The sequence below is a fragment of the Hyperolius riggenbachi genome, chromosome 6 (genome assembly GCF_040937935.1).
Source record: "Hyperolius riggenbachi isolate aHypRig1 chromosome 6, aHypRig1.pri, whole genome shotgun sequence".
NCBI lineage: Eukaryota > Metazoa > Chordata > Amphibia > Anura > Hyperoliidae > Hyperolius > Hyperolius riggenbachi.
Window position 1 is genome coordinate 129471571 of NC_090651.1, and position 16178 is coordinate 129487748.

Here is a 16178-nt window from a genome sequence, read left to right on the forward strand (position 1 = left end):
CATGACGTCGGTGACGTCATCCTGCCCCGTTGCCATGGCGGCCGGGGAAGCCCAGCAGGAAATCCCGTTCTCAGCGGCTATCATGTAGCGAGCCCTGGGCTCGCTACATGATTTAATTAAAAAAAAAAATAAAAGTGCTCTGCTGCCCCCTTGCCGCGGGAATTAGATCGGCAAGGGGGTTAAGAAACAAAAAGAAAACATCCTGGCAGCCATCACAGTCCACCAACAGAAAGCTCTGTTGGTAGGCAGAAAGGGAGGGGGGGATCACTTGTGTGCTGAGTTGTATGGCCCTGCAGCGAGGCCTTAAAGCAGGGGGTCCCAGAGCTGTTTTAGGACTCCAATTACTAAACTTCCCTTCCTCAGATCCACGTGCTTTTGTGGCTACACTTGTGTTGGGGATGAAAATCATGATGGCCACACTTGTTTTATGACCCTTATGAAGAGCACCAAGGGGAGGCAAGGGAAGGGGTGTGAACGATGGGGGGCCACATCGAACTTTTGCTGGGGACTCCATGAATAGATATGCCACTGCCTCTGTGACAGTTTGGGGGCCTGATGCTGTACAAACAGGCTGGTAATGTATTCTGCTACTATGGATGAAGGCTCTAGGGTCTACAAGCAGCAAATGATTGAGCGGGAGAGATAAGGAGGGAGAATAGTAGTGGTAGTAGTAGTGTCAAGCAGCGCATGGCTGAGATGATTCGGCGGGTCTGATCTTTTACGTTCCCATCATATGTGCTGAGCAGTAGTGCGATGCGCTATTGCACTGCTGCATGCAATCTTCGGGAATCGCAGTGCAGATCCATTCACTGTAGTGAATGGGATCTGCAGCGCAACACATAGTAGCACAGATGGATCGCACGCGTTGCGTTCCGATCGCACAGCCATCTCCGTTAACCTCCTTAGCGGTATGGACACCTTAATACGTCCATTACCGCCGGAGGTCGCCGCTCAGGCCCTGCTGGGCCGATTTTTATCAAATAAAAAGCAGCACACGCAGCCGGCACTTTGCCAGCCGCATGTGCTACCTGATCGCCGCCGCCCTGCGGCGATCCGCCGCGAGCAGCGGCGAAAGAGGGTCCCCCCAGCCGCCCGAGCCCTGCGCAGCCGGAACAAATAGTTCCGGCCAGCGCTAAGGGCTGGATCGGAGGCGGCTGACGTCCATGATGTCACTCCGCTCGTCGCTATGGCGACGAGGTAAGCGAAACAAGGGAGGCTGCTCATTGCGGCCTTTCTTGTTAATTCTGATCGCCGGAGGCGATCAGAATTATGCTTCAGGAGCGCCCTCTAGTGGGCTTTCATGCAGCCAACTGAAAGTTAATTAAAAAAAAAAAAACCTCCCGCAGCCGCCCTGGCGATCTTAATAGAACGCCAGGGAGGTTAAATGATCTGAACGAGGCCTTAGAAAATCAACTGATTATGTTAAATTGTTATTTATTTTTGCTACAGTCGGAAGCCCTGTGCATTCCATCCTCCCCTTTCGATAGTATCATTTGGCAGCTTAAAGTTAAACTGTAGTGAAAATAACATAATAAAGCTTTTTATTTTTTACAATATTCATTTATAGATTATTTATACAGTGTTTGCCCGTTGTAAAATCTTTCTTCCCTCCGATTTACGTTCCAAAATTTATCACTGGTGGTGACATCTTTAGTTCTGCCAGGTGATCTGTGCCTAATTTTTACTTTGAGTTCTATGCACAGAGGGAGATATTTCTTGCTTGGCAGTTGGAAAAAGCCTGTATTTCCCACAATGCAACAAGGTTCACAGACATTAAAGAGAAACTCCAACCTAGAATTGACCTTTATCCCAATCAGTAGCTGATACCCCCTTTTACATGAGAAATATAATGATTTTCACAAACAGACCATCAGGGGGCGCTGTATGACTGATTTTGTGCTGAAACCCCTCCCACAAGAAGCTCTGAGTACCGCTGTACTCTGGGCAAACTGCCACAATGTAACAATGTTCACAGACAGGAATTAGCTGTTTACAGCTGTCTCTAACAGCCAAAACAGCTAGGAGCAGCTACATAACCTGCCCACAGTAAAAATGTCACCATGTAATACATGTCAGAATGTGAATCTGGGAGAGGAAAGATTTTACAATGAGCAAACACTGACTAAATCATTTATACATAATTATGGTAAAAAATGAAGCACTTTTTTTACTACATTATTTTCACTGGAGTTCCTCTTTAAACTGTCAGGACCATGGTCATGACATCACACTGTAGGAGGGGTTTCACCACAATATCAGCCTTACAGACCCACCTGATGATCTATTTGAGAAAAGGGATGGGAAAGGGGGTATCAGCTACTGATTGGGATGAATTTTATTCCTCGGTTACAGTTCCTCTTTAACCTCCAGGGCATTACGGGCGAGCTCAGCTCGTTCAGTAACGCCGCAGGGCACTGCTCGGGCCCTGGTTGGCTGATTTGAATAATTCTTTTTTTTAAACACGCAGCTAGCACTTTGCTAGCTGCGTGTTTCTCCGACACTCGCTGCCGATCCTCCGCGAAAGAGCGCCCCCCCCCCTTGCAGACCCCGTGCACAGGCTGCGCTGGGGTGTGGATGGGGACTCCCTGTGACGTGTCGATGACGTCATTCCGTTCGTCGCCATGGCGATTGTGGGGGGAAGCCCTGAAGAAATCCCGTTTAGAACGGAATTTCCTGATAAGCTTGATCGCCGGCGGTGGTGGGAGGGATGCTGCAGGGAGGGGGGAATCATGTAGCTAGCGCTAGGCTAGCTACATGATTCCGCGGGAGTCAAAACGCCAGGGAGGTTAATGGTTCTGAGCATGCGTGTTTGTGAGAGACTCGCTGCACAGTTTGAAAATAGTAGTTAAAGTAAACCTGAGATGGAGCGAAATAAAAAATGTATACATTCCTGGAGCTTATTCCAGCCCCCTCCGACCTGATCGCTCCCATGCAGCAGTCCTGCGCTGCCTGCAGCCTCCGCAAATTGCCCCGGAAAAAGCCCTGCGTTCTGTGGCATGCGCAGCCAGGCTGCACGCACACCCCCGGTGGAGCATTCTGCACCAGGCGAGAATGTAAACAGCCGGACTGCGCCTCGGCTGACTGGCCCCAACTGGATGACTTACCGGGGCCTGTTGCGGAGGCTGCAGGCAGCGCAGGACGGCAAGGGAGCGATTAGGCTGGAGGAAGCCTCATATATATATATATTATTTCCAACAGGTCCGATCTGATTTCCATTTGATTTTCCATAGAAGTAAAGGAAAATAGATTGGGAATCGGGTTGGGCCTGTCGTAAATAATCGATCTGACAGTAAATCTGTCAGAAAATTGTATCGTGTGTACCTTGCATTAGGCCTAGTTCACAATGCTCAGTTGCGTTTCAAAATCATTCTACATGTCAAGTCGCTGTCCATACAATTCTATACAAAGCTGATACAGCTGTGGGATCAAATTACAACTTGTGCTTAGTCTCAGATAAGGGGGAATTAGACAGGCTAAATTCAGTGTTCTCCCCAGGCTCTTTTAGCCAGGTGCTCCATTCGGCTGTCATCGGCTCACCTCCTCTGCTGTAAGGAACGTTGTGCAGAGAAGTGCCAGCCCTGCATTCTCTCATCTCGCCCCACCCAGCTACTTTTTCATGCCACCTGGCTGGGAAAAAATTCTGGAGAGAACACTGTAAACTCTCTAAATACATACAGGGTGCATTTCTCTGTGTTTTCCTTGTAATGTTCTGATAAGAAATAGAACATTAGTAGCTAAGATATGTGTCTCATATTGTTTCCAGTACAGGAAGAGTTAAAGCAGACCTGAAATCAGAACTTCCTCTCTGCTCTAACCATACTAACCTTTAAAGGGTTAGGGTTAAAGCAAAATAAAAAAAATGAGTTTCACTTACCTGGGGCTTCTACCAGCCCCATGCAGCCATCTTGTGCCCTCGTAGTCACTCACTGCTGCTCCAGTCACCCGCTGGCAGCTTGCCGACCTCGGAGGTCGGCGGGACGCATTGCGTACATTTTTACGCATTCCCGCTAGTGCAGGAACATTAACACATACATTTTTATGCATTACTGGTTCAATGCGTAAAAAAGTACGCATTGAACCAGTAACGCGTAAAAATGTTTCCTTTAAAGCAGGGCTTTTCAACCTTCTCACTAATTGTACCACTTCTATCCCCTGAAAATTTTCAAGTACCACCAGTGTGCCTGCACAGTAGAGAGGACCCGATCTGGCTCAGTTACTTCTGCCAGACCCCGAGTAGAGAGCTGTTACTGCGCGTTTGCGAGAATGCCTACAAGCACTGACAAGAAGATCTTTGGGGGAGGAAGGTGGAGGAAGGAAGGTGGAGGAAGGTGGAAGCCTCTTTCGGATCTAGAAGCTTCCACCTCCAGAGGTAAATAACCTCCAGAGGCACTTTTTTGTGTGTTTTTTTTACAGGTACACTTACAGCTTTTCTTACAGGTACAGCTGTCGGCTTACTGCTGTGAAGAGACAGCCAGGGGAACTGTGCACAGTGACGGCACGTATAGTTCAAATACAGGAAGTGACATAACTGCTCACTTGTATTTGAAGTATATGCACCATCAATGTGCACCGTTTGCCTGGCTGATCTGAGGTATTCAGGGCAGCACAGTAAGGAGCAAGTGAAGGGGAGCACACTTTGTGGAGACAGGACCAGGACAAGTGGCAGGCAAACCTGGTGTGTACCACCTGGCCAACAGCAAAGTACCACTGGTGGTACGCGTACCACAGGTTGAAAAACCCTGCTTTAAAGCATACAGCATACTAACCTTTAAAGAAAAACGTTTTTGCTACAGCTGATACAAATCCTGCAATAAATCTGCACTTTCTATTTCCTGCTTTCATGGAAGCAGCCATATTGTTAACATCCTGTACTTTCAAATGATCTTATCTGCCATGGCAGCCAGTGACACGGGGAGAGATTAAATTACAACTTGTCATTTGACACAAATGAGGGGGAATTAGACAAACTAACTCTGTAAATACATACAGGGTGCATTTCTCTGTTTTTCCTGTCTTTTGCAAGAGTTTAGGTCCACGTTAAGAAATGTCACTTGTTATCTATGCAAAATAGCTTCTCTGAACTCTCTGACTAATTTAGTGGGCTACAGTGCTATTTTCTGAAGCACTTATACATCAAAGAAACAGTGAAAGACAACTTCAGATAAGATTTTACTGCAGAGAAGTTCAAAAGTCATTAGCTTTGCTCTGTTTCATAGCTTAAATTGAAAGAAGTTTTAAATCAGATACCATAGTTCGTTTAAAATGCAGAGTGTAGTTTGTAAACTGAAAATATTAGAGAATGATTTAGTGTTATAAAAAGAATTATATAACTGAAAATAAATAAGAGACTCTTTTCTTTGCTACTAATGTTCTATTAATTTTACGTACTACACATTATACCATAAGAGTTTTTTTTTGTTTTTTTTCGCTTCAGTGTCACTTTGAGAAGCAGCTTTCACTGCTCTGTTAACTTTTTTTTTTCCCACACTTCAGTGCACATTGAGCAGGATAGGGAGCTGCACTAGACAGGAACTGATGTTGAGACTTTGCCAAGCTGTAGTCTTGCAGTGCTTCCCACAAATAGTTATTCTCCACAGCAGCAGAGAGGTTATTGTGAAGGCAAGGCCTGTGTTCAGTTATAGACTATCTAGGGTCCCCATCCCAGCTACTCCCTGACTATCGTTTATTGGTGATGATGGGTTATGGGAAGGAGTTTAGCCAGTTCAGTCTGTTCAAGTTGCATCTGACAGCCATGAAGGAAGCCTGGTTGCCTGGAAGACCCATTTTATGAAGTAATAAAATATTAATAATGCAATTATTCGTATGTGCAGAGCACAAATACTGTATGTGTACATGGCAAATAATGTATTGCACACAATGGTTTTAATTCACTAAATGCCATGTGCGTTCTGCTCATGGCAACATTACCTGCTTTTAATGTGTCAAAAAAACAGGAGCCTGGATTGGGGTCTTATGTTTTATTTTTCTGTGTTTTCTTTAATATTATTATTATTTATTTTGCAGGGTATAATTACAGATTCCTAGCTGAGTGATCATCACTAAAGCTTTTGCTTCATTGCTTCGTGTAATCAGAAACCATGCCGCCTAAGTTTAAGCGTCACCTTCACGATGAAGAAGTAACAGGTTCAGTCAAAAGCGAGAGAGTAAGTATGTTTTTCTAGCTTTGGTTTTTGTATCTTTGGTGAATAAAAAAAAAAATTTTTCTTTTTTTTTTAAAGGACATTAAGACAGTATTTTAACTTGAAGCCATATTTACGAGTTAAGGTGGTGCAGTTTAATAAAACTATGAAAATGGGCTTATCTTTTTTTATTTCAATAAAGCTTTGCCAGGTATGCCATTTACTTCAGTTACATTGGGCTGTAGTATATTACCCCCATTTCTCTGTCTACCAGTCTTTGACATTAACTGGTTATTTTTTTTTCCCACTTTTCTATTCATTTTTTTTATTCTGCTGTTATTTATATTATTTTATTTTATTTTTTGTTGTACTTCCTGCACTCAATCCACAGGATCTTGATGGGGTTTAGATCTGGGCTTTGACCTGCCTATTGAGGAGCTCTCAATTTCTTTTCTTCTTTTTTTTCTGCATTTATTGGTGGGTGTACTAAGTTTGCACATCCAGGTCTGTTAACAATTCACCTCAACCTAATAGGGATAGTTTGAGCAATCATTTACAGTAGTTGCCTACAGAATTATCTCCCCTCTGCCCAAGAAGACTGTCTACCACCTGGAGACCACCACTAGCGCCGGATGCAGAGTGAACAAAGCCTTAGTGTTATAGCGTCTGCAGGTTGTTGCCCATGAAAACATGATGAGACTGTATGTTCACAAGGCCATAATAGTATTAATTCCACTCTGGATTTTACAAGCTGTAAGATGGCGGAAATTACTTATTTACTAAGAAAAGTTACAATCTCATAAAAAGATATTAGGCTTTTCCTGAAAACATGTTGGTTCAGGTGGAACAGTCAGGCTTTTATTTTGTGTATAGTCATGTTGGTTACAAAATGCTCTTTGTGTTTTGGTTGCTCCAACTTTACTTACAAAGAGATCTTTTTAGGGAGTTGGCAACTATGTACATAGTGAACTCTTCAGAGCACAAGTAACCAATTCATTTTTATTTTAGATGTGTTTTAGTAGAAGGTTTCATCAAGTTTATTATAATCAGTTTAACATTTCGAGAGTGGCAAACAAATCCAGAGCAGACTTAATCAATCTTTCCAGGCCACGCGATTCTGCACCGATCCAGGCCCATTTTCGTTACTACTTATTCCTCTGAATATAAACAGTTCACCAATATAGTTGCCAAATATCTCCCAGTGTTACAGGCAGATGATGGTCTTTCAAAAGTCCTAAAGGAATGGAATAAGGTATGCGAGCAGACGTGCTCCAACCTTGGGACAGATTTTGTCCCCAAGTTTGTTTTCCTCAGGTTTCTCTGGGAAAACATGGCTTACTACTGTTGGAGTGTTTAGATGTGGGGTATCCACCTGCAAATATTGCAGAGTACACATCAGATCCAAAGTTGCTGTCTCTGCTGCTAATGGCCGAAGCGATCAAATAAAACAATTTATTAATTGTAGCACGAGTTTTGTGGTGTACCTAATTTCCTGCAGTGCTTGTTCGCTGCAGTACGTGGGGTGCACCACTAGGCCCTTAAAGAGAATCTGTATTGTTAAAATCACACAAAAGTAAACATACCAGTGCGTTAGGGGACATCTCCTATTACCCTCTGTCACAATTTCGCCGCTCCCCGCCGCATTAAAAGTGGTTAAAAACAGTTTTAAAAAGTTTGTTTATAAACAAACAAAATGGCCACCAAAACAGGAAGTAGGTTGATGTACTGTATGTCCACACATAGAAAATACATCCATACACAAGCAGGCTGTATACAGCCTTCCTTTTGAATCTCAAGAGATCATATGTGTGTTTCTTTCCCCCTGCATCTCTCATTCACTGAAGTTTCAGGCTGCTCTTTTCTTCCTGCAAACAGCTTTGCCCTTGTCTAATTCCTCACTATGTGAAAGCCCAGCCAGCTCAGAGGACGATTTATCCAGCTTGTAAAAGATAAGAGAGAAGCTGCTCTAATCTAAATAACACACAAGCAGTGTTCATAGAGGGGCCTGGAAGGGGGAGTTCATAGCAGAACCACAACACTGAAGAACTTGGCAGCCTTCCAGACACAGGCTGACAAGTCTGACAAGATAGAGATAAGTTGATTTATTACAGAGACTGTGATAGTACAAAGTGCTGCAGTAAGCCAGAACACATTAGAATAGCTTTTGGAACTTGTAGGATGATAAAAAACAGGATGCAATTTTTGTTACGGAGTCTCTTTAAAGGAATATTACGCTGAAAAGGTATGCTTCTACTTACCTGGGGCTTTTTCCAGCCCCCTGTAGTCCAGTGTTTTCCCCAGAATTTTTTTCCATCCGGGTGGCATGAAAAAGGAGCCAGGTGGGGCAAGATGAGAGAATGCAGGGCCGGTGCTTTTCTGTACAACTCTGCTCACAGCAGAGGAGGTGGTGTGCCGATGACAGCCGGGTGCTCACCACTGGCGAACTCGGGGCTATTCCGGGTGTCTGGAACCTCCCCCCTGCACTGAGCTGTGTATTCAGCCAGGGAAGCCCGCATAATATAAACAGCCTCATTCTCCCTCCCTTCTAACTTCTGGTGCCTCCCTCCAGCTAATAGAATGAGAGAGGCAGCCGAGCTTCCCTCACAACCCTCACAAGAAGATGCAGCCTGCAGTGAGAGAATGTTGATTATGGAGTCCTGGACTCTCCACAGCACAGAAGTGTCAGACATGATGAAATTAGAGTGCAGGCAAGCTGGTAAATATGCACAGCATGATGCAGAGCTTGCCTGGACTCAGGGTCTGTGGGCAAACATCTGTCTGGTCTCTCCCCATTGTTATGACTGCATGTGTGGATAAGGTGTGGATAACAAGCTGAAAAGTTTTTGACAGTCCCTAGACTCCAGGAGGGCTTCTTTCTGACTTGTGTGAGAGACTGACAGGGACAGGAGTCCGATTACAGGCAAGTAGCCTGTGTGATGTGGGACTTCAATACAGATAAGTTCTCTGCTCCATCTCAGGCTATTCTCAATTTCTCCACTCCTCTCTCTGGGCTAGTGCAACGCCAAAATGACAATAGCAATCGCTAGCAATTTGTGAGTGTGATTTTGTGAAGTGATTTTCAGAGCGATTTTTGAATGAATTGCTCAAAAACATGCTACATGCAGTATACCTGCGATTTTGAAAAAATCACAACGCTGCTGTGGGAACACCCACATAGGGTAACATTAGCCAAGCGCTTTTCAAATCACTGTTGATTTGAAAAACGCTCAGAAGCACTCTTGGTGTGCACCAGCCCTCCCTCATTCACCTTTGTTTCCCTCTTCCCCTAGAGCTGACTGTGTGTTCTTGTCTTACAGGAAAGCTAAATAAAAGTGCAATCCTGGTGAGGCAAAATATTATTATTTAGTATTTATGTAGCGCCGACATCTTCCGCAGATGCATATATCCCTGCATCATATGGGTATCGCTTGCGCTATGTGAAACTATGTAGCATATTCCACCGAATTGTCCAAACTAAGTCTATCTCCTGTTCCTCTCTTGGGGAGTTGTTCCAGCGCTGTACCCCGTTCACATTTGCTGCTACCAGAAGCCCTCAGAAACACTAGTGTCCTATAGTACTTCCAAAGATAGGCAGCTCCGTAATACGCCAGCGCACTTTTGTGCATGGGCAGTATGGAGCCACCTGTATTCGGAAGCACTCGGGACATACGTGCTTCTGGACCTTTCAGGAACCCCCCCCCCTTAAAAATCCTGCGTTTGCCCCTGCTCACCAAAACTAGACTGGTGGAGCACCCGGCAAAAAGAGCATGGGGAGAACACTGTAGTCTTGAAGGTTCCTTGCTGTCCTCCCGCTTCCCGTTGATCCGCTGTTGTTCCAGTAAAGTCCACTGAATGGCTGTGACATGCTGTACTGCTCATGTGCTAACCCAGCATTATACCTCCTCAAAAGCGTTCCCATGCGCAGATTGATCCTGACTACAAGATTGCGTTTGGGGAGGAGCACTGACCAGGTCCACGCATGTGCAGTAGTGTGCAACCCAGCAGACTTTACCACGGCCGAGAGCAGATTTACGGAGGGACCAGGAGAAAAGCAAAGTACCTTCAAGACTACAGGGGTCTGGATGAAGACCCAGGTAAGTAAAAGCATACTTTTTTTTTTTTTAACTCTGCTCGGTATTATTAAAGCAAACCTATGGGGCATAAAAAATAGATTCTTACCAAGATACCCATATGATCCAGAGGCTTCCTATGTCCTCCTCAATCCTACCACTGCTTGCCAGGACCCTTTTCTTCATTGCAGCTTTGCTTCCCTCTGAGTATGAGCTCAGCTGAACTGCGCCTGTACAAGGTCTGGCCACGACTGTGCAGTAGCATGAAGCTTTTTTTCTCTGTTGCTGCACAGCCTGTCTCAGGACTCGCACAAGTGCAGTGTGGCTGCTCCTGTACTCAGTGAGCAGAGAGAATGGGACAAAAGATATCCCCAGATTCCCTTCGGTGGTGTAACCCTTTCAGGCCCTGTTTGATAATGCAAAGATGCTGGTGGTGAAATCACCAAGCATGGCATTTGTAATGTCTCCAGGAAGTTCATCTACGTTGTGGCAAATAAATAAAATGTTAAGAAACACTGATGGACAGATTCAGAGCAGCAGAGGCAGTATAAATAACAGTGACTATAACACCTTTACATCTAAAGGGATGTCTGGATGCCTTCTATTGTTATCAGCTTGTAACAACACAGGGACATTCCAAGCTGCTCTGCACCACTCTGCTGTTATCGAACAGCCTTTGATGAATTGAAGCCTAGTAGTTCAGTAACTTAACGAACCTCTACCACACATGGGAAAATATTGGTTGAATTAGCACAGTGAAGTGTAAAATACCGAATGCTGTATTTTAAGGACTGGGGTTTTGTTATCGAACACCCTTTGATGAATTGAAGCCAATGTCATTTGGTGGCTTTTCTGATACATGATAGGATTGTGTGTTCCTTTCCTGTAAGGTAGGAGAAAAGGGCCTACAATGAGGTGTGACTTTACTTAGTAAATGTTTATGGCAGATAGGAAGATGGTTGGCTATTGAGAAAATGTGGTTTTTGAACTCTTTTTAAACCTATTTAGGCATATGGTACAGTCTCAGGATGAGGAAGAATTCTATTTAATCGGGAATCCTGAGAGAAGTCTTGCAGCAGTGCATGAAATGAAGTGTTAAGTGGATGAGTTTACAGGCCATTTGAGTGAGCTTTTTGAGTATTTTTTTTTCTATGGATTTAGGGATACAGGTAGACCAAAAACTGTAAAGACATTTGAAAGCAAAGCATATTAGTTTCACCTGTGTTCTCTAGAAGAACAAAATATCCAGACAGAAATCTGGTGGCTATGGCTTACAGCTCATCCTTACAAGACAACTGCTGATTTGACATTTAGTGTTAATCAATGTAGTTTTATTGCTTGTATCAAACATTTGGGTTCCTGAAGTTTAGTGTTGAATAGTACAGATAATATAAGGAAGTAAAACTGTCTGTTTTGGGCCAACTTTTTACAGTTAGAGTTTGGTCATCTTGTATTTTAGCTGACCTTTGATATATAAACGTAAAAACAAAATAACATGTACAATGGACATTTTTCTTTCAAGTCACAGATGGTTCCTTTTATGATAATTCAATTAATAATAATTAAAATGTATTTTCTTTTTTGCAGCGAAATTTATTAGAGGAAGACTCTGATGAAGAAGAAGACTTCTTTCTGTAAGTCCTTAGTTAAGCTATAAAAAAATAATATATATATATATATATATATATATATATTCATCAACATAAATGCTTGCTTTGCAGGAACTGGGATGCCCAGTTTGATTCTCCCTGTCCTCCTTTCACTAAAGCTTATGTCAGTAAAAAGGTTTGGGTTATTGGCTGGCCTAGCCAACTCAGATCAGTGTCCTAGCGCTTTGGGCCCGGTTCACATTGGACAAAAAACAGACTGTAACAGAACATACCCTAATGGAGGTAAATGGATTCCTGTGATAATCAGTAGGATCCGTTCACATTGCTCCATTCGAATGGATCCGTTCAGTCCTTTCTGCCGACCGGACTGCAAGTATGGGTCTGCAGCAATTTTTCCTGATTGACGGATGTGCGGTCACATTCACCACACACTAACGGAACGGAGGGTCACAGATGGAAACTGGTTCCTTTTTAAAAACGGATCCGCTCAGACGGCTTGGTTTTCCATCAGTGCCTTTGTGAACCGGGCCTTAATAAGTAGTATAATGCAGCTACAATGAAAATCAGGATGAATGCTGCTTTTTTATCCTAATTTTCTCTGTCCTCTGCCTGGCACTTAGCCAATTGCTTCTGTGGTGGTTTATCGCCATGCTTCAGTGTCCCCCTGCATGTATGGGAAGCGCCGCCAAAAGCTGACAAATGCTTTTCTGCATGCTTGCTGAAAAGCATTTGAAACGAGACACCAGACTGCCACGGGCGGCTCAGACGAGAAGCGTCTAAGGTTCCATACTTACCTGGGACTTCCTCAAACCCCGTTAGGGCCGCTCGTCCCTCACCGTCTCCCCGGGTGGCTTCTGTCACTTGCAATTCAGCTCGACAGCCTGGCACGTTCCCCGACGCGCTCCCGTCCCTAGGAGCAATCTGCGTGATGAAGCACAACTCGGCCAGGCTTTTGGGCTGAATTGCCATGGATTGAAGCCACCTGGGGAGATGGCGAGGGACGAGTGACCCTAACGGGCTTAAAGGACAGCTGTAGTGAGAGGTTTGTGGAGGCTCCCTATATTTATTTCCTTCTAAACAATACCAATTGGCTGGCAGCCCTGCTGATCTACTTGGCTGCTGTAGCATCTGAATAACACCAGAACCAAGCACGCACCTAATCTTTTCATATCTGTCAGAAAAACCTGATCTGCTGCATGCTTGTTCAGGGTCTATGGCTGAAAGTATTTGAGGCAGCAGAATAGCCAGGTAACTGGTATTGCTTAAATGGAAATAAATATGGCAGCCTCCATACACCTCTCTCTACAGTTCTCCTTTAAGGAAGCCCAAGGTAAGTATGGAACCTGAGATGCTTCTCATCTCAGGTTCCCTTTAACCATTTCAGTACGCGTACGCACAGATTTTTCACCTTCACACTAAATTTTCACAATTTATTGATCTATATCTTGTTTTTCCGCCACTAATTAGGCTTTCTTTGGGTGGTACATTTTGCTAAGGGCCCGTTTCCACTATCGCGAATCCGCATGCGTTGTCCGCATGCGGATTCGCACAGCCAATACAAATGGATGGGCCTGTTTCCACTTGTCAGTTTTGCTGTGCGTTTTTCTGTGCAGGATTTTTCTGCACGGCAGAGTCCTCAGAATTCGCCTGCGTGTGGAATGCAGGCGAATCGCACACAATGTATTTAATAGGGAAATCGCATGCGTTTTCCCCCTGCGTTTTTTGCTGCGAATTCGCATAGGTACCAATGTAAATTCACACAGACAGTGACATGGCTAAAATCGCATATACCCTCACCTATACGAATTCGCGGCAAAAAACGCATGCAGAATCGCATCCGCATGCGATTTCATCAGCGGTGGAATCCAGGCGATTCCGCACCGCAATAGTGGAAACGAGCCCTAAGAGCCACTTTACTGTAAATGCATTTTAACAGGATCAATAAGAAAAAAATGGAAAAATTCATTATTTCTCAGTTTTCGGCCATTATAGCTTTAAAATAATCCACGCTACCATAATTAAAACTTATGTATTTTATTTGCCCGTATGTCTTATATACCATTATTATACCATTTAAATTTTGTCCCTATCACAATGTATGGTACCAATAATTTATTTAGAAATAAAGGTGCATTGTTTCCGTTTTGCGTCCATCACTATTTACAAGCTTATAATTTAAAAAATGTTTGTAGTATACCCCCCTTCAAATGCATATTTAAAAAGTTCAGACCCTTAGGTAACTATTTGTCTTTTTTTATTGTAATTTTTATTTTTTTACAATTAAAAATTTTATTTGAGTAATATTTTGGTGTGGGACATAAACAATTAATTTTTAATGTTGTAATGTGTGTAAATTGTAATGTAAAAAATGTGCAGATGTAGTTTTACTATTTGGCCACAAGATGGCCACCTTCGTTTTTAGTTTCCCTCCTTGTACTTCTCGCTAAGAGGAAGTACAAGGGGGATGCGGAAATTGTTCAGGGCAGAAGAACTGAAGCCTCACGGGTGAGCGCTTCGGTTTTTCTGCGGGGGACAGGGATCGGTGATCGGGAACCATGTTCCCTTTCACTGATCCCAGGGCTACCGGGGGACACAACGGGGGCACGGGTGCGCAGGAGAGCAGCCGCCCAGGCGTGAGCTTCACGTCTGGGCGGCTGTAATGGTTAAAGGATACACGAGGTGACGTGACATGATAAGATAGACATGTGCATGTATAGTGCCTAGCACACAAATAACTAGGCTGTGTTCCTTTGTTTCTTTCTCTGCCTGAAAGATTTAAATATCAGGTATATAAGTGGCTGACTCAGTCCTGGCTCAGACAGGAAGTGACTACAGTTTGACCCTCACTGATAAGAATTTCCAACTATAAAACACTTTCCTAGCAGAAAATGGCTTCTGAGAGCAGGGAAGAGATAAAAAGGGTCAATAGTTCATAGATTTTTAGCTCTGGAATACTTCTATTTTATGTTGTAGATTTAAACATAAAATAAAACTGTGGAATATCTGTAAAAGTTATTATTAGGAAGATAGATACAATTGTTTATTTCATTCGTTTATTTTCGCCTCGGCTGTCCTTTAAGTGAGCAACTGTGGTTTTCCATGATGCATCACTCCTGAATATGCAAATCCTCTATTTACGCCCTTGAAAACCAGGTGTGCATCCAGAACCACTGGTGTATAATGAGCCTGTAGCTTGTAATATTCACAGAGCCACATCAATCCAACATGCATACAGCTTGTCTCGGACTTTCTGATCCTCATCAGTGCATGGCAGGGAATGATATGGCTCTATGTGTCACTAGAAATAATCCTCAGTCCTAATTTCACCTGCTATTCAGTTCAGTGATACTCAGTGTGTTCATGGTACATTTGAAGTATTTAAAGCATAAATGCAGTAATTCATGGATAACTGTATAACAACATGTCCAAATTAGCTGGCCAGATATTCCTGGAAAAATTGAGTCGTTTAGCTCTGCATTTCTGAATTCTTCATTAAGAAAATGATTTTACCATATTCTGTTCTGTCTGGCAGGTACTTGATGATCTGACCTCTTGCAAAGAATTTGCTCTCTCTATTTTTGCCAGTTGCATTTTTTAGGTGGTCATTATGTACTTGATATCTTTCAGGTGCAAAAGGGTGGTGATGAGAAATTAAAAATAAACACATTTTTAGAAACTTGCCCCATGGCTAGTTTTTAGTACCAGTATATATTCTGCATTTCTCCTATTCAAAAGTTTTAACCTCCCTGGTGGTATGATTATTTCCAGATTTCAGGGTCTGAAAGCGGTGCAATTTTTTTGCAGGCTTTAAGATCCTAAAACCTGTAAAAAATCTTGCTGCAAGGGAGATTTGCAGCAGCCCCTGCACTTACCCACCTCCCTAGTATCTGGCACTGCAGTTCTCCCTCCATCCTCCGGGTGGCGCTGTAACCCTGTAGTGAGATCGCTTGCTATCGTCATGACAACAGACGGCAAACTCACCTGGGGAATGCAGAGCCTCAGTAGACAGGAAGGAGAATGGCTGCCGGTGTCTGGATCCTGGGGAGGTGAGTTAAAACGCCCGTTCTGCACCATGCTCTGCACAAGCCTCCCTGTGGCTACCACGAGTCACGCTCTGGGTTACCGCTCCTGGCTGATTTTTCCCAACCTAAGCCTGACTTGAGGATTTTTGGCAGGGAGGTTAAAGGAGAACTGTAGTGAAAGGGATATGGAGGCTGCCATATTTATTTATTTTTAAAGCGGAACTGTAGATAGGTATCAAACACACTTACCTGGGGCCTCTGCAAGCCCCCAGCAGCTGTCCTGTCCCGCGCCGGTCCTCCATGATCCTCCGTTCTCCCACCGCCAGCTACTTTCGC

At 43.8% G+C, this 16178-nt stretch overlaps 1 protein-coding gene across 1 annotated transcript in view; it reads left to right on the forward strand.

Annotated features, from left to right (window-relative positions):
- The window catches only part of VAMP4 (vesicle associated membrane protein 4), a 48389-nt gene that overhangs the window by 1129 nt on the left and 31082 nt on the right, over positions 1-16178 (forward strand). Inside the window, exons 2-3 of the mRNA XM_068239900.1 lie at positions 6025-6164; positions 11798-11844. Of these exons, the coding sequence (XP_068096001.1) occupies positions 6099-6164; positions 11798-11844 (113 nt within the window). The 5' untranslated portion in view covers positions 6025-6098. The remainder of the gene's footprint in view (positions 1-6024; positions 6165-11797; positions 11845-16178) is intronic.